Source organism: Orcinus orca, chromosome 21 (assembly GCF_937001465.1).
Source record: "Orcinus orca chromosome 21, mOrcOrc1.1, whole genome shotgun sequence".
NCBI classification, from domain to species: Eukaryota; Metazoa; Chordata; class Mammalia; order Artiodactyla; family Delphinidae; genus Orcinus; species Orcinus orca.
Genome location: NC_064579.1, coordinates 25797001 through 25822806, shown reverse-complemented (window position 1 = coordinate 25822806; position 25806 = coordinate 25797001). Strand labels below are relative to the sequence as shown.

At 38.1% G+C, this 25806-nt stretch overlaps 1 protein-coding gene across 2 annotated transcripts in view; it reads left to right on the top strand.

The window, feature by feature from the left end:
- The window catches only part of CSMD1 (CUB and Sushi multiple domains 1), a 1746885-nt gene that overhangs the window by 1538800 nt on the left and 182279 nt on the right, over positions 1-25806 (top strand). For both annotated transcript variants that reach the window (XM_049704254.1, XM_049704253.1), the window contains exons 29-33: positions 3885-4072; positions 9904-10098; positions 14512-14628; positions 18526-18639; positions 20058-20153. In XM_049704254.1, the coding sequence (XP_049560211.1) occupies positions 3885-4072; positions 9904-10098; positions 14512-14628; positions 18526-18639; positions 20058-20153 (710 nt within the window). The remainder of the gene's footprint in view (positions 1-3884; positions 4073-9903; positions 10099-14511; positions 14629-18525; positions 18640-20057; positions 20154-25806) is intronic.

Genomic DNA, 25806 nt, shown 5'->3' with positions numbered 1-25806 from the left:
TGGTGGCCTCGTAGAATGAGGAAGAGTTTGAGAAGGATAGGTGTTAGCTCTTCTCTAACTGTTTGATAGAATTCTCCTGTGAAGCTCCTCTGGACTTATTTATTTATTTATTTTTGGCTGTGTTGGGTCTTTGTTGCTGCATGTGGGCTTTCTCTAGTTGTGGCGAGCAGGGGCAGTGCGCGGGCTTCTCATTGCGGTGGCTTCTCTTGTTGCAGAGCACAGGCTCTAGGCATGCGGGCTCAGTAGTTGTGGCTTGTGTGCTCTAGGTGCATGGGTTCAGTAGTTGTGGTGCATGGGCTTAGTTGTTCTGTGACATGTGGGATCTTCCCAGACCAGGGCTCGAACCTGTGTCCCCTGCACTGGCAGGCGGATTCTTTACCACTGCACCACCAGGGAAGTCCCTAATGAGACTTTAAATGTCATACCTAAAGATTACTTCATTTATCCCTTCAGGGGTCTTCAGTTTTACATCTAGCAAAGCCTGAGGTCTTGTGTCTAACAGGTACTACATCAAGCTGCATGACAAAAATGGAAATAGATTATTTTGCTTTTTAGCATTCTACTTGCATTAGAATACACATGATGTGGCAAGAATTGCTTTTAAATACTACCTTGCACACAGTGTGTTCCACATGAGAGGGCTTAATTTACAGAATTTTCAAAGAAAAGTGATAATAAAGTGCTATAGATATACTTAGTATAATTTCTCATTGATGTATTATATTTCTCTTAATGCGTGAGTGCTAATTCATTTCCATAGTACATCCTGTCTGCCATTCACAAAGGTAGTATTGTTATTATCATTAAGATAGTCAAGACTTGGTAGAACTCTGAAAACAAAAGTTCCCCAAATTTTATTACTGTAAAGTCTGATTTAATAAACATTTAAAAAAAAATGCTAACTTCTTTCTGCTACACTAAATGGTAAAAGTTCAAATCATAATATAATATTATATTATAAATATAAATTCCATAGAACTCTCACATTATAAATATATGGTATAAATAATTGAATTTTTCTAAATCCCATGATCTTTTCCAAATTCACATTTTGATTTTTGAACTAAATGAAGTGGTATTTTAAAAGAGAAGTGGTTCTATATACTGTCCTATTGGTCTCTTAGCTCCCCAAGGCAAAGTGGTCTGATTAGATTTATTTATCTGTCAGTTGAACAAGTTTCTTTTCTTGAGATGTTTGCATCAATATTTCAGGCCTGGTTTTGCTTATCTTCCTTCACTTTCTCCTCCTGATGAGATATGAGTCAGTATAATTTTAAACCTCTGTGATTCTGAATTTTAAGTAGTTTAATAAGCCATCATTTCCTGAATTTACTCAAGCTGCTATAAATTTACCAAATGATGAATACCTTATTATGCCACTCAGCTATTATACAAAAGCTGTGAACATTTGCTGGTTATATTTTTGAATATCTTTATGGGTTTTGTTAATGCTAAATTCTAGTAGTGCCTTCCTTAAAACCAGGAGACACCTCTGCTACCAGGAGATTAAAAGTAAATTAACAATTAAAGCCTTTTAGAGAACACAGAGCCTTTTTGTAGGAGTTTCCTACCTTCCCTTGGGTCACGGTGACTCATTATCAAGGTTCCCAAAGTGCAATTCATAATAGTATATAATATATAAGGCAGTTTTACACAAGAAGTTTTCTCACTTAATTTTGTGCACTTCCCTGGAAGAAGGTTGACCTAGAAAATCTTCAAGTTTTCTTCCGACTCTAAGAGTTTGGAATCATTAGCTGACCCGGTGTCACAGAAAATCACATACCTGTGACATGTTCTAAGGAATGGACAACTTGTGTGTGCTCAGGTGGGAGTTTTCCTGGGACCTCAGCTCCTAGATCTACTTAGTAGAAAGAAGGAGGAAGCCAGAAGTACCAGATGGGAACAAGGATGCTCAAGGACCCAGTCAAAGAAGCTGGTGTTGATACAGCCTTCCCAGGATGCACTGTTTAAAGAGTGTGACTGCAGTCAGGTGTGGAGAGGGAAGGGGAGCCCGGCATTACTAACAGGGAAGGCAAAGAATGACATGACCTGGAGTACATATGAGCTTCAAGGCTCACCCTGGTACTTGAGGGGTCTTCAGGGAGGAGTGTTTTATCACAGGCTTCTATAGACTGTGGGGCTGATGCAACTCACACATTGGAACTCAAATTAAATTTGGTTTAAAAGCATGGCCAGACTTTGGCCTATTATTGGGGCTTGTAGATCTGTGCATCTGGTATAGGTAGAAATAAGACAGGGTTTAACCAAAGGGACTGTCATTAATTGTAAATATCACTTCAGACTTCTATGTGTGTGTGACAGCACATCCAAAAGGAGAGGGTAGTTAGAATATGTTTGTTTGTGCCTGACCGTACTTCCATGTTCAAAAATAATCTATCGTAATAATTAGTTATGCCAATTATCAGGGGTACAGCATGACCAGAGTCTAATAACATCCTTGCAAACTATTCCAAAAAAATTGTTATTCCAACCAAATTCTGTTTGGTTGATGCAGTTCCTCTCAGCCTCTTTTCTCACTCTTTAGTCACTCAAGTCTTTTACTTTTTCTTCATTTCCAACTTCAGGGAACTTGTCAGATAAACAGACTCTGAAACCTCTGACAAATTCCTTGAATAAATGTGTTCAGGACCTCACATGGGAGCGAGGGCACCTTGACAGGAAATGGGGTGGCGCGATGCAGGTCCAGATGTCATACTAACGTCGGGTCCTTGGTGGTCCCCCGTGCTACATCCTTCAGAATGCAGTGGGCAGCTTCTGGAAAGACCTTGGGTTCACGTTTTATCCCTTGAATATCCAGATACACTAAAGTCACTTAAACAACAGCACATGTTCGTGATTATAAAACCTCCTGACTCTCTCCATCCCTGTATACAAATATGCTGTCAAGGGAAAGGAAAGAGAGTGGAAGCCGTGTGGATCGGTCCACGTTAAAGACCCCAAAGGCCCTGATTTAGAGATGAAGGGACATAGGAGGGCAAGTCAGAATGGATTACGTCAATACCTCTGTCTAGTGTGTTTGTTTATTCTGATCCCACTGAGATCTTGGACATGTAAATGAAGTTCAGTCTGTCACTTGAGAGGAGGTATATTTTTAAAGTTCCCAGACTATCATCATCCTTCTCATCATAAATGGCAGAGACATTTAAAGCTGCATCCCACTTGAGAGCTTTGGGAGTTAATTGTTAGACTTTGGAAATTATTAGGGTATTTACATAAGGAGAGACAGAGACAGAGAAGTAGAGAGAGTGGGAAAGAGCAGGAGGGAGAGGGGAAGAGAAAATTGGAATATCCAGTCAAGGTGAAATGATGTGAAACAGTTGACTTCCATACTTTGTACCACTGTAGGGACTGCTATTATTGGCCAAATTATCTAAGCAAATAGAAGCAATTACAATTTTAAAAGTAAACTCAAACAAAACTATTTTTTAACTTTAAGAATTGTCAGTAACATCAAGGATATATGTTATTAAAACTAAAAATATTCACATAAAAATCAAATACCAGTGGGAATGCATCCCTTCTGAACCCTATTCTTTCAAACTGCATTTCATTAGAAATATCATGGTTATAGGGAAGACATACTATATCTATATTATAAGGGTTCATTTTCTTTCAGATTATCTTCAAAATCATACTGTATTGAAGATGTTGGTGATTGTATAAAATACTAATAGTATTTGTTATAATTGTTATTTATTGCCATTTTGATTATTATTATATTTAACTTTTGGATTGTCCGAATTTTTAAAAATTATTTTACAAAGGCAAATAAAATCACTGTGTGCTCTCAGAGACTTTATAGTCTGGAGGATAAGAGACACATATATTAGGTGCATAATCTAATTAATATTCTTTCCTTTTAGTTTCAACATGGAGCCCAGCTATGATTTCCTACATATCTATGAAGGAGAGGATTCCAACAGCCCTCTCATTGGAAGTTTCCAGGGCTCTCAAGCCCCAGAAAGAATTGAGAGTAGTGGAAATAGTCTCTTTCTGGCATTTCGAAGTGATGCTTCTGTGGGCTTGTCGGGGTTCGCCATTGAATTTAAAGGTACTGTGACCAGCTTAACTTGTGAGGAAAGTGACTTGTATTGAGATTTCTTTAATCGTAAGCATTTATTTATAAAGTCTTGCCTATCTGTTCAATGCATAATATTCTGACATCTCTCTCAATCATCTGGGGAACAGGGTCGATCTCGCCAGTGGAGAAGAAATTTCCAACACGCATTTCTACCTTAGCTGAAAGAAAAGAAAAGGGGGGAGGGAGATTTCTTTTTCCAAATTCATAGCCATTTAAAGATAAATTATGGTTTGTGCAATAAATAATTTGAGTATTTAAGAATTATTTTAATATGTGTTTTACTATCTTAATTTGTTTCTTCAGGATGACTCAATTTAAGTACATAAATAGCTTAGTTTGGTTTTTGTTTTTTGGGGTTTTTCTGGCTTGCAGGATCTTAGGTCCCCAACCAAGGAATGAATCCGAGCCCTCAACAGTGAAAGCATGGAGTCCTAACCACTGGACGGACTGCCAAGGAATTCCTGATAAATAGCTTAGTTTTATCTCAATATTTTTCAGGATGTAAAATATCGATTGCCATTCCCCGTCCTGACCACCCATGGTGGTTGGTTTGATGGGGAGCAAGCACTGATCCTGGTCAGCGCTTTCTTCTTTGGTCACCTCATGAGTGACTCCCACTTCTTTGGGATCCACCACCCCCTGTCACTAGCATCCAGAGAAAACAAACAGACTCACAAAGATCACCCCAACCTAAGCATTTTGCTGTTGGGTTCATGAAAATAAATATATATTTTTTTCAGGGCTTCCCTGGTGGTGCAGTGGTTGAGAGTCCACCTGCCGATGCAGGGGACGCGGGTTTGTGCCCCGGTCCGGGAAGATCCCACATGCCGCGGAGCAGCTGGGCCCATGAGCCATGGCCGCTGAGCCTGCGCGTCTGGAGCCTGTGCTCTGCAACGGGAGAGGCCACAACAGTGAGAGGCCTACGTACCGCAAAAAAAAAAAAAAAAAGAAAAAAAAAAATATATATATATATATATATAAATTTTTTTTTTTTTTTACAAATCTGTTTCTCATGTGAACAAGGAAAACACGGGGTATATTACAAAGAATCAGAGAAAAGGATTTATCAAAATATTAATTGACAGTAGTGAGTGCTTTATAAAAAAATGAAAATATATACATTTATTTAAACTTTTGAGTTAGTTATTAGTTACTAGAATTATAAAATAAAATATAGGGTATGTTTCATCTGTGTTAACCCTTTAATGGACTTGTATTTCTTGATATTGTTTTTAAGTAGGAAATTAACCTACTTCCTCAAAAACACCGAAATCTAAAAATTTACTGATCTTTAGTACAATATACAATTTAAAAAAATTTAAACAATTCAGCAATTGAAGGAGTTGCTGTGCTTTTTGGATGGGATCCATTAATGTTCACGAATAATTAACAGCAGTACTTTTAAGTATTTGCCATATCATTAGACAGTTTCTGTATTAATAAGAACTCATTGAAGTGCATGTCACCATGACAACGCCCATTCTGTAATGAGTAAAAAATCACACGTTTCATCTAAATATAAAACTGTAAGGAATGGGAGAGAATATTTGCAAATGATGAGACCAACATGGGGTTAATATCTAAAATATATAAACAGCTCATACAACTCAATACCAAGAAAGCAAACAATGCAATAAAAAATGGACAGAAGACCTGAAGAGACATTTTTCCAAAAAGAAAGACATACAGATGTCTAACAGGCACATGAGAAGATTTTCAGCACTGTTAATTGTTAGAGAAATGCAAATCCAAACAACAATGAGGTATAATGTCACTCTGGTCAGAATGGCCATCATGAAAAAGTCTACAAATAACAAATGTTGGCGAGGATGTAGAGAAAAGGGAACCCTCCTACACTGTTGGTGGGAATGTAAATTGGTGCAGCCACTATGGAGAACAGTATGGAGGGTCCTCAAAAAACTAAAACTAGAGTTGCCATATGAGCCAGCAATGGACTACTACTCAACCATAAAAAAGAATTAAATTCTGCCATTTGCAGAAACATGAACGGACCCAGAAAAATTATGCTTAGTGAAATAAGTCAGACAGTGAAAGACAGATGTTGTGTAACATCACTTGTATGTGGACTCTAAAAATAATGCAAGTGAATGTACATGCAAAACAAAAACAGACTCACAGACAAACTTACAGAAAACAGACTTATAGTTACCAAAGGGGAGAAGGAAGGGGGAGAGGGACAAATTAGGGGTATGGGATTAACAGATACAAACTACTATGTATAAAATAGATAACAACAAGGATATTTTCTACAGCACAGGAAATTACAGCCATTATCTTGTAATAACTTATAATGGAGTATAATCTTTAAAAATACTAAATCACTATGCTGTACAACTGTGACTAATATAATATTGTAAATCAATTATACTTCAATGAAAAAAAAAAGACTGTACACCTGTCATCACCTTGTATTCCCCAGGGCATCCTAGGGTAAGAGAATCTGCAGATGAGTGAGTAAATGCAGTAGAACTTGCGTCCCTCATGATAGGGGGACAGGGCTGCCTCTTTGGTCTGGTTCTTTGGGGACCAGCAGAGCCTTCTAAATGGGCGCTAGAGCTCTCACGCTTTAAAAGTTCTCCAGTGGAGCCTGTGAAAAAAAATCATCAGAAAACAAGGAAGGACACAGCAATGAAACAGCATCCAGCAAGTACAAGGCCCCATATGGTGAGGGAAGCAGGGAGCAGACCCAGCTCTTGGGCTTGACCAGAAGGAGCCACGGGGCAGTCCTGCCGAGTGACCCCAGGGGCCCGGCAGCTTTGGCACAGGCGTTCTGGGAGGCGTCCATAAGCGGAACCAACAGGAACCAGGGCAGAGCACACCATGTAATGAAGTCATCTCATTGGGAAATGTGACAACGTGTAAGCAAAAAGTGTGCCATGAGTTATCACCAAACATCCTGAACTGACAACTGAGTAAATGCAAGTAAAAGCTTCGATGCAGTGCATTTGGAGAAATGAAGAAAAACTGGCCATCAGAGGTCTCAATTTGCAACACAGAGCAGAAAATCGTGGGAGTGGTATTTAACCAAACAGTACACTAAACCAACAGACACTTATAACAAAAAGTGATTAAAAAGGCTGACAGGCAACAGGCATGTATTTTTTTCTCTATCATTTTTTTAAATATAATTTTAGTTATTTTATTTTTTATTTTTGGCTGTGTTGGGTCTTCGTTGCTGTGTGCAGGCTTTCTCTAGTTGTGGCGAGCAGGGGCTACTCTTCATTGCAGTACATAGACTTCTCACTGCGGTGGCTTCTCGTTGCAGAGCATGGGTTCTAGGCGCACGGGCTTCAATAGTTCTGGCTCGTGGGCTCAGTATTTGTGGCTTGCAGGCTCTAGAGCACAGGCTCAGTAGTTGTGGCGCACGGGCTTCAGTAGTTGTGGTTCGTGAGCTCTAGAGCACAGGCTCAGTAGTTGTGGCACATGGGCTTAGTTGCTCTGCAGCATGTAGGATCTTCCCGGACCAGGGCTCGAACCCATGTTCCCTGCATTGGCAGGCGGATTCTTAACCTCTGTGCCACCAAGGAAGCCCTTTCTCCATCATTTTATAGGAGAAAAATATATGCCCTAGACCAGTGCTTGTATTTATTAGACACTCGATACATTCTGTTGGATGACAGAGTAAACGACATCCGATGGAAGGACTGTTCTCATGCCCACAGTTTTATTTATTCGTCCCTTATTTGCTTAAAATAAACGATCTAAGGCAGCGTTAAAGAATTATCAGAATGTCCCCTACTCCTTGAAATATCCAAATTGGTTTTCAGTAAAGTGTTTAGAGAGTGTTGGTCCCAGCACAGTACACAACTATTGCTGTGAGTCTCTAACCAGAGCAAAAATAGAGGACCTGGAGGGGTTTCCACAATTGATATATATGATATAATATACTCATGATATATATGATAATTAATATATTATACATGGCATATGATACATATGATGTATGATAATATATATTACAGATGGTATATGATACATATGGTAATATATGATGGATGATATACGATATATATGGTAATATAGCATGTCCGATACACGTGATAGTGTAATGTTTATATATTTATGTTGCACTTTAACCAAAGTATGTAAATAAAATATTCTAATAGCTGGTTATAATAATTAGGCCAACAGTTGCCAGAGAGATCTCTGCTTGGCTGATGTTGACACATAAGTCATTAAAAATATAATGAGAGATATTGAATAAATACAGTGAAACAGGCCTCTTCTCCGTCCTGCAGGACGTCACAGTTTGTGCTTTTCCCTCTTCCACTGTTTGTTATCCATTCCTGAGAGGATGTAGGATGTAGTTTTCAGAGCTCATTGCATTTTTACTCTTCACTGGCTCACCTGCCACAATCTCCCAGGAGCATCTTCTTCCCAACACTACTGTGTGGATTTACTCATTGGCCATAAGTAGACACTCAGGAAGGGAAAATGCTTAAAAAGGAACATAATCCACATTGATCACAACCCCCAAAAAGGTAAAATGCAGGCTTCCATTTATACTTTCCAGAGATTTTTTATGTGTTTGCTTAACCCTGGGGCAAAGATTGTCAACCCAAATAGAAAGAACTGAAACATATTTATTTTATCCATTCAAGTTATCCTCGAGCCTATATTGATATTAATAACCCCATTCATGAATAGCACATTCATGACAAATAGCATTTTCTTAACTTTAGGCCAAAAACATGAAGAAAAACATGTCAGTATAACATCTATATTGATCCCTTGAAGCTCTGTAAAATTCAATTCAGAGCCTTCTGACGTTACAAGGGGCTTTGCTGATGGTGGGAAGGATGTTGACAAGCACAAACAGAAAGCAATTCAGATGATGGAATTGCACACAGCAGAAGGAGATGTAGATACGTGATTTAGAGACATTTGGAAGGTCTGCTGAAATATGACATTTACAGTGTTAATGCTACCAGGACATAAGTGGCACTACCCACACAGCTACAGGACTGTGAGAAAGAAAGAAGAGAGCTTTGTATTTATATCTGGGAAAAAGAGGCTTTTAGCAAACGCCTCCTTTAGTGGCCCCCACAGCTGGACAGATCTTTGCAGTGTGTTTTTGTGAAAGTTATTTAACCGCTCTTGAGCTTCAGATTCTCAAAATGTAGAATGGGGCCACAGATCCTCCTCACGTTGCAGAGGTGGAGTGAAGATTTGAATGAAAAACATGCAGTGTACCCAGCTCAGCGCCCGATACATAACATGCCCTCAATTCCTTTGAGCAGTTGTTAGAATTAGAATAGAACTGTGTTGAGCAATTACTACATCCCAGACACAGGGCTTGACACTTATGGATCACGAAATGTGCTTTCCAGCTACGTGTGGCTTCATTGACTTAGTGAGAGTGGTAAAAGATCAGAACTTCTTTCCACGATTATCTCACCAGCATGAGAAATCACTCTTAATTTACATGAATTAAATCAATTTCCTTTTGAGAAGCCCAGTTCTCCCATCTCTTCCTAAAATGTGCTGTGATTGCATGAATTAAGTACAAAAGTCAGGAAGTCAACCTCAACAGCAATTCTGTAGTGAACTGTCATTTGAAAAATAAGAAATAATTTTATTGAAAGGAGTTTTTTCTATTTTTCTATGATAATTATTAACTTGAACATTAATTGACAACTTGGTCAATTAGTCAATCAATTTTTTGGAGCATATTTTATATGCTGGACACTGTTCTAGGTACTAAAAATATAAACAACCGACAACAAAAAAATAAAATAAAATTCCTGCCATCATGGAGTTTACATTCATGTCTTCCCCAGAGAAACCACGGGAAGCCTGTTTTGACCCTGGAAACATAATGAATGGGACAAGGATTGGGACGGACTTCAAACTTGGCTCAACTGTCACGTACCAGTGTGACTCTGGCTACAAGATCGCTGACCCGTCTTCCATCACATGTGTGATCGGAGCGGATGGAAAACCCGCCTGGAACCGGGTCTTGCCCTCCTGCAATGGTACGTATGGAACCGGTGTTTCCTTCAGGGATAACTTCCCTCTGGAATTTGCACTCTCATTTTGGAGACAGTTTGCACTTCAGTCCTGTATCCCCTCCTCACTGGTGGGGAAACCCCGCAGAGCAACGTGAGATAAGAACTTGACCTTCCTTGGTTGTTTAATTTACCCAGTGGATTAGCCATTCTCACAGCTTTCTGGAAGGGGAGATATTTTTCTCTCACTTAGATCGTTTGGCATTTCTAATTGCTGTTTTTGTGTATGAGAGATGCGAATTACCAGTCTCTAGGTGGCCTCTGTCTCTCTGCTTCTGTCTCTGTCTCTGTCTGTCTCCCTCTTGCTCTCTGTCTTTCTCTATTTCTCTGCCTTTCTGTGTGTGTGTGTGTGTGTGTGTACCTCCCTCTGTCTGTGTCTCTGTCTGTCTCTCTGTCTCTGCCTCTCTCTCTCTCCATATATACACATACATATACATATATTACATATATAAGGATGTGTCATTTCCCCACAAATACCAACAGTTGGTAATTCCTCATGTACATTAAATTAATAAAAGCACCTATTAGAGGGTAAGGTCAACCTTCAGGAACAGGCAGTGCCATCCTACAGTGACAGAAGTCAGGTTGCAGTTGCCCTTGGGGGGTCGCTGAGAGGAGGGGTCTGAACACAGACTTCTGGGCTGTCCTCCAGGTTCTGTGTCTGGTGGGTAGCTTCGTGGGACCCTCCACAGACAAAACTCCAGACTCTGTGATACACCTTAAAAAGGAGACAGTAAAATCCTGTGTTTTGTGACAGAAAAATTGATTCCAAGTTTACTTTAGGATGAACTCAAGGACTGGTTTAGTTAGATACACTGAACTGATGAAATAAAGATCTTTTCCTTAGGATGGCTCTGATGCTTGTAACTCCCGACCAAAGTGGTGTTTCAGAAAATTAGTACGTGAAAAATCCGAGCAAACAACACAGGCGAACAGACCTGATGCCCTGGGTTGCTCTGGCCTGTCTGTGTTTCTGGGTTTGTCTTATGACCCTGAGAGCTTTTCTGTTCAGGAACCCAGTCCTCCAGCCCTGCAGTACTCAAGGTTGGCGCAGACAGGGAACTTCACACACGTTTTCAGAGGAAATGAATAAATCAGGGAATAGCCAAAACAATTTCCAGTGAAAATTGAAGTCTTCCTAGTCTTACATATTTTATCCTCTAACAATAAACTCAGAGAAATAATTATTGCTGCTTCTCGGATTCCAGGAGGTTCATGTGAGGGGAGAATGGTGAAGGGCCCACGTGGCTGTGTGGGGCGTCCAGATGATGACTTTAATGTCTGTGTAAACGTTACAGTAAGCTTTGAGTCAGCGGCATCACAGCGCTCCTCTCTGGGGGTTAGAAGAGTGTCCTCGTACGTTCACTAGAGTCACCTCAAAATGGCATCCTTAAAAGTGCACACTGTATTAAATTCAAACATACTTTGAACTTATGGGGGATGATGATAAATTCTTTAGCCATAGGTTAAACGAGAAAAATGAGGTCAAAATTAGGCAACAGATAAATAATCTAATTTTAAATTAGAGATTTTTTTTCCGTATCTGAAGACCCGTGAACTCAAGCATAGTTTCTGTTAACCAGTCATCACATTTATGTGCATAAAACATACAACACTGGTTTTTCCTTAAGTTATTTATTTCAATTTAAATAAAACTAAAAATTCCAAATCATTAAACAGAAATGTCCTCTCCCGTAGTTTATTTTGGATATCTCAAGGAGAACAGCACCTTTTGTGCTGAATTAATGCCTGTGGGTCACTCAGATCACCAGTTAAACTAAGCGAATGTTGTTATATTTTAAACATTTTGATAGTTCATATATTAAGGGATGTATTTTGGGCTAGTTTGTTTTAAATTCATGATATAATTTTTCTTTCTATTGCCTACATTTTTTTGTTCATTGAGGTTTCCTGTTGAATTAGAACAGAAATGGAAACAGCCTGGAGTCTCTTTCATGGGTCAGAATGGCTTTTATTTACTTATGTTGTTTTTGGTTTACATTCAAATGTGATTGTATTTTGTTGCCTTTATATATGAGACATATACTCCAATTAACCAAATGGATGAGTCAGTTTCTTGTTACCATCTGCAATGAATACTGTTGCAAATCTTTTTTCATTTAGGAAATGACCTGTTTAATACATTAATTACCAAAGAGTAACAGCATATTTGTTTTCCTTCTCTTATCACATTAATATAAAAGAATTTCTAACATGAGAAAGACCATGCCTGTTTCTCAGGTTAACACAGTAACATGGACAGAGTAATTGTTAAGAATTAAATGAAAATTCTCTACATATTTTTCTCAATTTCACAAATGTTTGGTTGTGTTTGTAGTATGTTATGCAGTTTGCGTGCTTGTCTTTAAATCTGGGGAAAAATGTATAAGCATAGCACAGTTTATCAAGGTAGCAGAGGACCTAAAATGCCATGTTTGTTTTCTTTCATTTTATCCTTTTTATTTTTTAGTGTTTTCTATTATCATAAAGTAATGATCTTTCATCCTACCCATTAACAAAATAAATTTTTGTAGTTATACTTGAACAAATATATCAGTAGATATAAGATTTCTGTTTGATCATTTGGGCATCAAAATATTAGCTCAGTGAAGATTTATTTCCACTTTTCATTTATGCTTGTTGTTTAAACTTTGAAATAGATAAACTTTTTAATAGAAAAGGGATATTTGCAAAATGATATGCTTAAATTTTATATGTCTAAAAGAAAATAGATTTCCATTCTTCATTTGTACTTATTTTTAAAAATTTGAACTTTTGAGTGTTTAAGAAAAATTATAGTTCTGAAATAACCTGGTTGAATTTATATGGCTAATTTTCTTAAAATTAAGTGGTATATCTGAACTGGTGGAATGAGGCTCCCAGCGTTTCACTGAAAACCTTGAGCTTTGAAATTTAACTTACAGAAATTTCCTCTATCTAAAAGTGAAAAATTTTTTTTTCTATTTAAGATTTTTAAAAAAGCCATGGTGAGTGTTTTAGGGTGATAAAATTATTATGAGTTAAGACATCAGCATGAAGGCTGCTCTTAGCTTAGTTAAGGGAGATCTCTAGTAGTTGATCATAAATAGATTATAACTGTCAGGTATTTAAGCGGTCTTCCTTTGACTTTTAGAGTATGACTTCAGTTTTCCAGCTGCATAAAGCTGGACCTGGGAAGTCTCCTGCCAAGTCATCATTGAGGTGCTTTGACACTAGCATCAGCATTCTGCGCAGCTTTATTAATCCTGGAGAAAGTCCCATCCATCAATTAGGACTTAACAATGTGCTCCTTAACATTCAGAAGATTTGACACGTTATCCCCGATTTCTATCCTTTTTAATGCTTGAAAACTGTCACATTAAGAAGAAGTAAGCTATAGAAATATGAACTTTCTGAAATACTGAAAAATAATTCTGAATTCAGATCAGAGAAGATGTATCTAGGATAAGAAGGCATGCAGTCAGGACACAAAGGGCACAGCTGAGGGGCAGTTGGCGTCACTTCAGTGGATAAATAGTGTCCTAAGCAGATGAGCAGACGTGGGCCTCTTTTTAAGTAAAAATATGAGGAATTGAAGTATTCGCAATTTAATCCCGAAACTGGGATTTAGTTGAAAGTCTATTTTAAGATGTTTAACAATAGTATTTTGAATATTCAAGCTACAGTATTTTTCTATTTTCTCAGCAAGAGCAATGCTGAGAGTAACAAGATGATCAGAGGGAAAATAAACACACACACACACACTCCCTCTCTCTCTGAACTGTTCATATAACACCTCATCAATGTACCTGCCCTGACTTTGTAGTTTTGGGTTCCTTCAGCTTTCAATGGAACTTATAGGAAGAGACCCCACACCCACTAGTAACTATACATGTCACTCTTGAGCTGAATCTACGATGAAAACACAAAAAGAACTAAAAGTAAACATTACTTTTTTTTAGTCCCACAGTAATATAAAGACAATAGAAAACTGAAATAATCTTTGTATCTCTTAAGTTAATATGATGGTTGATATCAACCAGAAAGTTCTGGTAGGCTTTTGACGTATTGATAACTTAAGAATTTTTCTTTATCGGACCTGTTTTTATTATCATGACAACTGTTTTCATTATTGTTTTAGCATGTCTGAGAACGTCCTTAAAAATAATATTAGGTCTTCCTCTTAAGTTGAATTACTTTTATTCTCACCTGGTCAGTCTTTGTTTTTCTTTTTATTTTACTTTTGATAGCAATGTAAGATCAGATTTTAACCGTGATATTTTGTTAAGTTTTTGAATAATCATGCTCATTTGTTCAGTGCTTTCATTTTTAGGTCACTTGTCACTTGTCACTTGCCATGTGGTTATGCATAGCATGTAATTCTCCGTTGGTCTGTTTCAGCCCCCTGTGGAGGCCAGTACACTGGATCAGAAGGGGTGGTCTTGTCACCCAACTACCCTCACAATTATACAGCTGGTCAGATCTGCCTCTATTCCATAACGGTACCAAAGGAATTTGGTAAGATTTTCTTCTTATTTTTAATTCACCGTCATATCTCTTTCGGTGTTAATATTTCCATAATTTTATAAACAAATATCCCAGCTCTTGGTATAATAAAATAATATAAAAGAAGATGACTTAAAGTAACAGGTTTTCCAAACATGTCTTATACAAGATCCACTACAATTCTTTTATCAGTGTGATATAAAATTCTTCAATTTCCTTCTCGGATTCTGATCCAGAATAATCAGAGAGAATAAATGTGCCTTTGTTCTTATTTTTGTTAGAAAAAAGCATTTCTCCTTTGGTTGTTTAGTGTGTAGAGGAGGATTGCAGCCTCACATGTGAGCCAGGGGAACACTGATCAGCCTGTGGGGTATTGGCACATATATTTGGTTATTGATTATGCTGGAAATCACTGGATCAGTGAACACACCTTTGAGTGACAGGAGATGTAAAAGCAGGCAGAGTCCTATCTGACCCCTCCAAACTTGGCATCCTGGTTTCCCTCCTAAACTTTGCTTCCAACCTGAGCCAGTTTTCTGGGATGGCTTCATTTCTAGAAGATCCTTCTCTGGTGGTTTCCTGGTGGTTTACTCAACATCGGATCCCCAATTCTTCCCTCTCACTCTTGACCAGGAAAATATTTTTGTGTTAGATTCTTTCCTGGAGTCAACCAGATAGTAGCTTTTATAATTTTATGGAATAGTTCCTTTTTCCCAACAGTAAAATTTAGAACCCAACATAGTCAAGGTTTTCTTCTATATACTCAAAATAGCAGCCATCCACTCAAAGAAATAAAACAGATAAAAATTCTAAGGTTAGATTCTGTTTGAGGGAAAACATTTTAAAAATACAATTATATGACAAGAAAGTTAATTTCTGCTTAAGAAACTTGCATATGGGAGACAAATGATTTCTACGAACTTATATTAATCACAGGCTTCTTAAAATCAAATGAAAAGCTCCCCCCAAGCACTTATTTCAGCATTTGGTATTTTAGATCACGGGCTCTTCGTGAACTGTGTGACGCAACTTGCTTAGTCTCTTAAGCCAAATCGTTTAGCTTCTGCTTTCCGCCAGTTCTCAAGGATGGTTGAGTTTTCAGGCAAGGCTTTCCTTGTATCATCCTGCCATGATATGTGCCTGGGACTTGGGAGAGTGATGGATGTGAACACGGAAACCAAGGCAGAGGCAGAAGGACCAGCTTCCCAAAAGGCAGAGAGTGGGTCCACCTTATGAGCAAATGGAAAATATCAATCTCATTTAAAAACTGAAAGACTGAGCTTCAAAATATTTATTTTGTTATAAAAAAATGGACAGTAAAACTTAGAATAAGTCCTAGACTTTCACTCTTTATGCTGGACCAATGCCTCTAAAGTCCCTTATTTAGCCTCAGTTAATACATTTTTTCGCCTAAATTCCCAACAACATTCCTCCAGTTACTTTCCCATGAATATTCCTTTTATATTTATTCATGGATACTTGACAAAATATAATTATCACAATAGAATGTAGCAGCCAGAGTTTATGATTTTAGTTCATTATAAAATTTTATTGAGTTGTCACAACACAATTATGACTTTTCAGCAGAAAAAAGTTATACTCCTAAATATTGATAATAATTTCCCAATATGAAAGGTTTAATGGCATAAATTTATCATATTCTATCTGGGCAGAAAACTTTAGTCTGGAATAAAATAGTTATAAAGGATCCTTAGTAAAAACCTATACTACCTTATCTATTATTTTTTTCCCCTCTTCCTTACTCTTAGAAGTGAATCGACCAGTTAACAATTAATTCAATGATTGTGATAAGTGCTAAGATGAGTAAAATACTGTTTGGGTGCCTGAGATGCCCAGCAAATATTATGGGATGGGGTGACTGTCCCTATTGTGGGAAGGGGCTTCTTACACAAGTTGGAAGTGTCATGGAAGACAGGTCATCAGTTATCCTAATTTCCTCCCTATTTTCATCCAAAAGCGTCACCAGAGTATCCTTTCTAAAACAAAAATCTGATCATGAAAACACCTTGATAAACGTTTTCACTCACTCCTCTTGCCCCCAGAGCAAAATCCACGCGTTTCCTGGCCTTCGGGGCTCTGAAGTCTCAGGCTGTGTGGCCTTGCTCCCCCGCCCCCCCCCCCCCCCCCCCCGTCCCTCCCCCGCCCCCTTTATCCACTGAGTGTTAGCAAAGCAGACGTTCGCCTGCCAAATACTGCTCCTTTTGTTCGCTTGCTGAAGTAACCCCTTGTGTCCCATTCTTACACAAAAAGGGTTTCCTTTCACATTCGTTAAGGCTGAAGCTGGAATGCTCTCTCCCCCAGGAAACACCATTGTCTCCACAGCTGGAAACCACCCCTCCCTCCCTACACCGCCCACGCCCTTCGCCTGCACTTTCTCATCCCCTGTCTTCCAGCTGCAGGAACAGCCTTCCTTGACCAGCTGTGGCCCTTGGCAGCCGTCTGCTGTTCAGGCCCTTCTTCCTTCCCGACACCCACACTCTGCCTCTGTATTTGTTGTGGCAACTACCGCAGACCTTAGCATGTGATGTTCCTGGGACAAAGTTTCTATCTTGATCGGCCCTTCATTCTTAGTGTCCACTATAAAGCTTATGCTTTCTAAGCATTTCTTGAAAAGAAGGTAGGAATTACGTGTGTGAGATTCACTTTTCTCCTACAAACGAGACTCAAGCAAGATGAAGACTGAATGTTGAGGTGGGGGAACAGTGAAGGGAGGGCTGTGCACGCAGGAGCCTCCCTCATGGGATCCAGAAGAAAGTTCTGTCCCTCTTTCTAGCGCCTGTGTTCAGAGCACTTCAGCCACTGGGAAATTCACCTTGCTCACATGCTTCCTTTAATTGTGCTTCTCTAGGAGATTATAAAATCTTAAAGTACTATATATATATATATATATATATATATATATATATATGCATATATTCTCTTACATATATGTGTAATATATTATACATGCATGTATATGTGCACTGTATGTAATACATATATGTAATAGAATATATGCCACATATAATATATGATATGATATAATGTAATAAAATATAATATAAATACACACCAGCTGCTATAGTTAGATTTTCCTCCATTTTGCTTACACATAGATTAATTCTTTCATGTATAACTGATACACACACCTCCATTTCTTGTTCAGAATGATTTAGAATGATTTGAGTTTAAACCTTTCACATAGATAATTGTTGATTGTTGCTTGTAAATGGAGACTAAATCACAAGTTTTTCTAAATACTGTAAAGGCCCTGTATGTTATCCATTTGTATATAAAAATGATTAAATTTGAAGTAGTAAAATACTTGCAATGTTTTACTTGGAGGAAGTGTGTTCTTGAAATTTACATAACCTGTAAGATATATAAACTGTAGAGTAAAACAAGTCAGAAATTGCTATAATATGTTGCTGAATCGTGTATAAATTGTAGTGAGTTCATATGAATTTGGCACTGTCATAATCATAGGTGAAGAATTTTAAATTCCCCAACTAATTGCATGCTTTAAAAACCAATGGGTATCTTGATTCCATACCTACTGTTCACTGAATAAAATGTCATTAATTACTCTTAAAGAAATAGGACCACCTTATGGTTATTCTTCTACTATCCTAACATAGTATTATAAGAAAAACAGTCTTCTTTTAATGTTCAAACTGTACATGGAACAGTAATTTTATTCCTTTTATTAAGTACCAAAAGATCAAGAAGCAAAATAAAATTGTTTAAGCAACAGAAAACTTCTAGAAAGCAGAGAAAATAAGCTAATTTTTTTTACAGGATTCTTAGGATCATGATATTTGGGAGGTATCAATAAACAGTATGATCACCATTTTCATTTCTTTCATTTTAAGAAAGCATTTTGTGCCGACCCACCCCCTCTGTTTTCAGTGGTATTTGGGCAGTTTGCCTATTTCCAGACAGCACTGAATGACTTGACAGAACTGTTTGATGGAACGCACCCTCAGGCCAGACTTCTCAGTTCACTCTCTGGGTCTCATTCAGGTAAACTTTCAATGAATTTTGTCTTTAATTCTAGTTACACAGCCAGGGTAATTAATTTTAAACTCGTCTATTTTTATTTTCATTTGTGAAGGAGAAATTTAATCATCTTTGAACTTGCTTGCTTGTTCAGTAAAATCTAATTTTCAATGTAAAATTTCAAATGCATTTTTATCCCACATATAAAATCACCTGTCTTTATCATTTTGCTTACTAAGATTGTGGAAAATATAATATCCATCTCAGTGAAAAATAAAAATATCAGAAAAAAGGGGTAATAAACTATCTTGTTACTTTGCTTTCTATTCTAAGTGTCGTAATCTTCCTGAAGAGAAACACTATTGACATTTTGGTCTGACTCATTCCAAACTTTTACATGCATACATGTGGAGATGCACCACAGTCACACGTCTATAAAGGTGCAGATGTGTATACACATACATGCATTCACGTGTGCCCCTATATATGCATGTAAACATACGTGGAACTTCATAAAACATGGGATATTTTTCACAATTTAATTTTTATCCCATACATTCATTTAAAATCACATGTAGAGGTCTTTCCTATCAACAAATATGAATATACACCAAACACCATTTGCTGAATAGTATTCAGATGGGTTAATGAAGGAGTTTATTTACCCCAACCCCTCATGGATGTCATGGCCCTCGTTCGTACCACTGCTACATTGTCATCATTTACCAACACAACATCAAGCCATACTCCTGCGTCACAGCCTGTGATCAACCAAGGCTAAGATTCGGTTATTTCCAGTTTCTCAGTATTACTAACCACAGATCTTAAGACGTATGTCCTGTTAAGACCAATGTCCAATGATGTAATGTCCAGAAATGCATCAGAAGATACACATTTAAAATACTGATACATCCTGACAAATTCACCTCTGAAAAGCTTAAGCGATTCACACGCCGCTCAGAGTACTTGAGACCATTCCTGCACATTAAGAGCTGAAAAATACATTTCACAGGTTTGTGTTTTTTTTTGTTTTTCTGAGTTCTTTATTTTTTTTAAAATCAGCTTTGGATTCTGAGACATTTTCTTAATTCTGAGTAAAATCCTAGCAAGTAACTGTCAAAGTTGATTCTGAGTCAATGATTCACCCGCTTCTATTTCCCACATTATCAGCTAATTGGCCTATATCAGTGCTTTCTTCAAAAGAAGCATAAAGGAGATCACGATGAAAACAACATTTTAATGGAATGTCAAGGCAAGAATAGAGTTTTTAAATCTTTGTAGAAACAATGTGTTTGGGTTCTACACGCCAAAGCAAAGTTTTATGAAAGTTCAAAAAGTAAAAGTGCAATTCCAAGTTAATGATTACTTTCCCAAACATTGTCCACCACAGGCCGTGCACTGAATGGATCCTGCGTGTTATCTCTGTCTGTTTTTCCCTCCAGGTGAGACGTTGCCTTTGGCCACATCCAATCAGATTCTGCTCCGATTCAGCGCGAAGAGTGGGGCGCCTGCACGGGGTTTCCACTTTGTCTATCAAGGTGAGTCTCTGCCACCTCCGCCCGGCTCCACACACTGCTCGTACCACTGCTTTCAGCACCAAAACATCTGAGTTGCACTTTTTCTTAATATTTAAGAATTTGAGGGTATCCGTGTATTTAGAATGAAATTATTTAATAAAAATATTAAAGTTTTTTCTTTTGACAGTTAAATGTGATACTTCTAAGACAAAGATGCAATAACGCTTCGATTATCTGGCATGATGACGAAACAAATATTGATTAGATTACCTTAGTATAGCACAACACAATTTGCAAAATGATTTCAAATGTGTTATAATATTTCACCTAACCTAGTTAAAATTAAGTAAAATATTTCATAATAGATTTTAGTAACTGTCTTAATGAAATACATTTAAAACGCATGGTACAATTTCAAATCTTACTGTAAGAACTAATTGTCAAGGAAAGGTAACAAAACCAAACTAAACCCAGAATACCATCCATGTTTCTATCCCTTGAAATACCTATTTTATTTTGCTTGTATTCTATTAACTTTAGGCACTTTCACCCCTTTATAATTATTTTTGAATTTGGAGCTTATTCAAAATGCTTGAGATTGCACAAAGTTTCTGAACAATGCAGTTTTTTTTCCTGTTTCTAGTTCACCTTCAGTTTGCATATCCATTACATGAATTTGAAAATACACCCTATGGACTGTCCGTCCACTTTCAGAGGCACAGAGCCTGACTCTGGATCTGACCTGCGATGACTGTACAGCTGAGATGGGAAAGAGGTTGTCATCTTCAGCGATAAACTAAGAATACTTAGCTTTTCTAGGTCTCAGTTTTGCTGGAGGCTGGATAGATTACAGGCCGCTCTTGAACATTTTCTTCAGAAGTGGAGGAGAATCACTTCCTGGCAATGGCTTCTTTCCTTTAATAAAGACTCCTCCAGAAAACATGCTTGACAGCATCATGTTTTTCATAAAATAATAGAGAGTAACAATCTGTCATATCATTCATAAATGATTTTTGATAATCGCACACTGTGAAATGTGTGGCCTCAAAATATTTCACGATAAAAACCCTTCAGCGTTCGGCAATAAGATGATTTAAAAGTTACGGAAAGAGTGAGAATGATGTTTGATGGGCAGGTAGGAGGAAAAATATCTCTAATCTAGTTTAAGGAGCTATTGCTTGGGTGATGATGCTATTACATTAAAATGGGTTACATGGTTCTAATTAAACCTTTGTTAAAATATAAATAATTAAACCAGTATTTTTTAAAATGAACTTTATAGGAGAGGGTCCAGTTTAGGTGACTCACCGCTCACCCACTTCTAATTTTCTTTAAATAAATTCTTTGTTACTTTGCAGAAGCAGATTCACAAACCAAAGTAAGTTGGCGTGACCTCTAAGGAAACTGGACCGATTGGTTTAAGTACATTTTTTGTCCTGGAAAAATTCAAGTTCCTGGCATTGTCTGCCTCAATCAGGGACTTCCTTTAATTTTTGATGAAGATTAGAAAATTGATCAGATTATCAAATAAAATATCTGAAGCACATGACCCTATGTCTGTCCTATTTGCACATGTTATCTTCAGAAGTCATGGTTTTTAAAATTATATTTCTTGTTTTAAAGCAACATATTATCATTAAAATGTATAACATACATAAAAGTGAAAAGAGGAAATCATTTATAGAAGAAATGTATTTTCCTTGCACTTAAGAATATGTCTCTAACATACTCAGTATTTCTCCTAACTTAAGAATATGTCTCTAACATACTCAGTATTTCTTCTAAAGTTCCAATATATCTCCTTATCTTGCTTTGTTCCTACAGTGAGTTTATGCAAAAATGGATGTGTTTTTATCAAAGCCAAATCCTTCAGATCTAAAGAACTAGAATCATGAATGCAATTTATAAATCACTCAGGAGCACCTGGGAAAGTTTTCAGAACATCTCAGAAGTTAAATTGAACATGGCCTTCTGAAAGATAGTAGTTTAGTGGAAGCCTAGAAATTATTTGAACTCTATTGTGTAAAAACGTTCTGAATAGTGCTTTCACATACCACGTACGACTCCATTCCTCCATAAGTTATTAAAGCTTAAAATTGCGCAGGGACTTTCTGACTTGCATGGCTATGGGCTGTGTAACCCTTGTTCACAGACAGTTCTGTTGTAAAGAGCTGTTCAGACTTCGGTGGAGAATGAGTGCAGGTGTCAGGTACAAAAAGCCGTAGTACGCGACCCAGGCAGCTCCTGACCCTCCGTGTCACCCTGGTGAACAACACGGAGAAGGTGGTGGTGAGGATGTTGCTGCCCCTCTGATCTGGTGAAGAAATGGAAGTATAGAGGCTTTTTTTTTTTACCAAGTATTGTAACTTTTATGTCTCTGCTGGGTTGTATTTGCTTGTTTGCTTTCCATGCTGCTTTGGAGTAGAAGGGTACATTGAAAAGTGAGGGAGGTAAGAGGGTGCATGAGGATACATGGGTACCCAAGAAGGCTAATGGGGTGACCCCTCACACCACAGTGCATCCTCCTGGAGTGAGAGTCCCTGTAATCATTCTAACAGTCACTCCTGGACACTGTAACATCTCCCTTGAATACTTAAGAGGAGTACAGTGCTTGCCTTTAAACATGAACGTGTTCAGAATGTTTTAGATTTCCTTTTACGCATCCAGGAGAAACCCCCCGTCCATCCCCACTCGCTAGCACCCTGGAACTCCCTGAATGTCCATGGTGGGGATTCCCATAGCTGCCCCTCCTCTTCCTAAGCTCTCGGACCAAGAGACTGGCAGAACCTGCCATCAGTAAATGTGGTTCTACAGGTTTTAATGCTCTTTGTCACTCCATAGGAAATATTCTACCCCTAATGTCAAGGTCTTCTAGGTCAATGCAAACATAAAAATCAAATAGTCCTCAGAAACCCGCCGTGTTGGAGACTCACCTACTATTTCTTAACAAGTTCAGCACCGTCTCTCCACACCCCTGGTGGGGGTCCCCTTTCCAACACTGTCCAGAGGAGCTGTCTCTAGGATGGTGAATAAAGTGGAGAATGTGAGTTTGGGTTCTCAGTGGGATGATAACGGTGATTTTACTGCTGCTCATGGCTATTGTGGTCATTGCAGTCTGGCCTACCAACTAGTGGCCGTCAAGGACCACCGCCGTGACACGTTGCCAGGGCTGGAGAAAAGCCCAGCATCCTCTTGGTACACGAAACCCAGTCTCATTAAAGTCCCCTTGATTCTATTCTGTGAAGTAGTTATGTTGCACTTAGCAACATTTTCTGGCCCAAAATACACACCTTTTAATACTAGAATCCACCTTGTTAACACTGGAATCGACACAAGAAGCAAGCTATGGGGCCACATAGACCAACAAAGGCAGAGCAAGTACTCTTTTCTCCTTTCCTGCTTACTCTGAGGCACATCCTCATTTATGAAAACTGTCTACACTACCCTCTGCCTCTCTGCTCTGTCTGTGCACACGACTGAATGTGTCTGTGTTAAACTTGGTGGTTGACAATGTCTCATCAATATACTACTATTTGTAATTGTCTTACATTTATGCCTGCTATTTCCACAGATAGTCTATTTTTCTTGTGTGTTTCAGTGTAGAATTCAACCCGCCTTTTAGTTCCCTCAAAATAACTCACTCACACCAAAATTAGTAAGCCATGCAGGACTTACTGAATATTTTAAGGGGAAAATGGAGCTGTGCTTTTATATCAAACCTCCCCACTGTGCACAACTTACAAATGCCAGTTGGCCACGTCTTTGTCTTTCCGGGTCACATTTCTCATCTCCCAGCCTCACCACACAGCAACCTGCCTTTAGCCTTCCAGCTGCCAGTCTCCCAGACTCAGCAGCTCTCAGGACTGTCCTCTGCCAGGGTTTTCCTAAAATAAACAGATACCAGAAACAGAGCTAGAGAGATGGAAATGCTTTTTCTAAGTTTGGGTAGGAGGAATTTACAGTAAGGTTTTCTTTGCGTGAGGTCCTTCCTAGGCATGCAAATACATGTTTTCGTTGATTTTCCCCCAGGCCTCATGTTTCCTCAGATGGCGTAAATTATACAGCTTAGTTGGTTTTCCACTTCTAAGAAACTCACATTTTGTTTCAAGAGCTTATAAAATGCATACTTTTTACAAAGGAGATTGAGCATAAAGTTTTGTGCATAATTCAGTGATGTATGCTTGAATTCACCGACTAGTAATGGCTTGTCAAATCAGATTTTTAAACTAGGAAGACAGAGTGATTTTCAGAAATAGAATATGTCCCTGTGTCACTAAATGAAATAGGGAAGACTGCTTCACTTGGACAGGTTGCTCTTGTCTGCATTCAGGTTTATTTTATTATCGCTGTTGTTCTCTTTCACTCCACCTACTCTAAAAGAGGTGCAGTGAATGAACTGCATGCACACATCTGTAGCCTAGAGCATTTGTGGTGATGTAAGATTCCATCACATTGTGTTCCCCTTTTCCCCATATTCACAATATCGCCCGTTTTCAGTGTCATGAAAGTCCCAGAGAATACCATCCAGTCTCTGAACCAACACAGGCCTCGGCCTGAGAAGCCAATCACTGTGTTCATCACCCTCTGTTCCAGGCTGACCCCATTCCCTGTCCACTTGGCACTGGGTTGATTTCAGTTTTGCTTCACAGTAGTGCAAAGCATTTACTGAAAGATGGAGAATAATGGCTACCGGAATAGAATTTCTCTCTGATGTGGCCCGAAACCTCCAGGTGAGGGCAAGCCCCAGAGGATGGGCTGAAAGGGACAAGTTCATCAGCATGGATTAACTGCTGGAATTTTCCCCCAGATATTACATGCAGTTTTGATGCCTCTATTTCCTAGGTTTCCTCTGTCTCACTTTCTCAGATACTTAAAATTGGTTTCTTAGCTTTGCAAACTTCTTCCTCTAAAAATTGTCCTCCATCATTTCATTCAAATGCAGGTATTATTCACTTATTGTTATTTTCCTTGAAAATAGACAACTCTGAAGTTCATGAAGAAAGGTTTAATAGTGACATGCGTACAGATGACCCTCGATGGTGTGTTTCTCCTCATTTGTGATACCCTGGAAAAATGCTATGTTTGAGGCCACTTAGACAAGTGTGGAAACTTGGCCACGAATACAGGGTGCTTCCCAAGTAGTTCAGGACAAATTGAACAGTTAAGATTGGAGATATTTCTCCATATTTGTAAAAAATTCTCAAGAATTGATTGTGGAATATCATTTTATGTATTTGTTTATTTATTTATTTATCACTCTCATGCTACTGTTCAACTGTAACAAAAAACCCAGACATAAAAATATGGCAAATATAAGTTTTAAGCCATATTTTATTACAATAGAATATTTTATATTCTGCATTGTTTTCAGTTATAGAAAAGAACATTCTGTAGTATCATTAATTTTATTGACTATAGCTATTAGACAGTATACACAATTTTATTAACTTTTGCCTTCTGATCAAAAATATTTCAACACTGAATTGAAACGTAGTTTCATCAAAACAGTCTTCTGACTTCCATTCTCATAGAATTGCTTCCTGACCAGCAATTTACCCAAATGGTGTCTGTTATTGTTCAGGTTCAACTCAAAACAAGATGCCAGTGTATTGGGGAAAGGATCTTAAAGACAGAAGGATTATTTTTAAATAAAATGGCCCCTTTCGAATGAAGG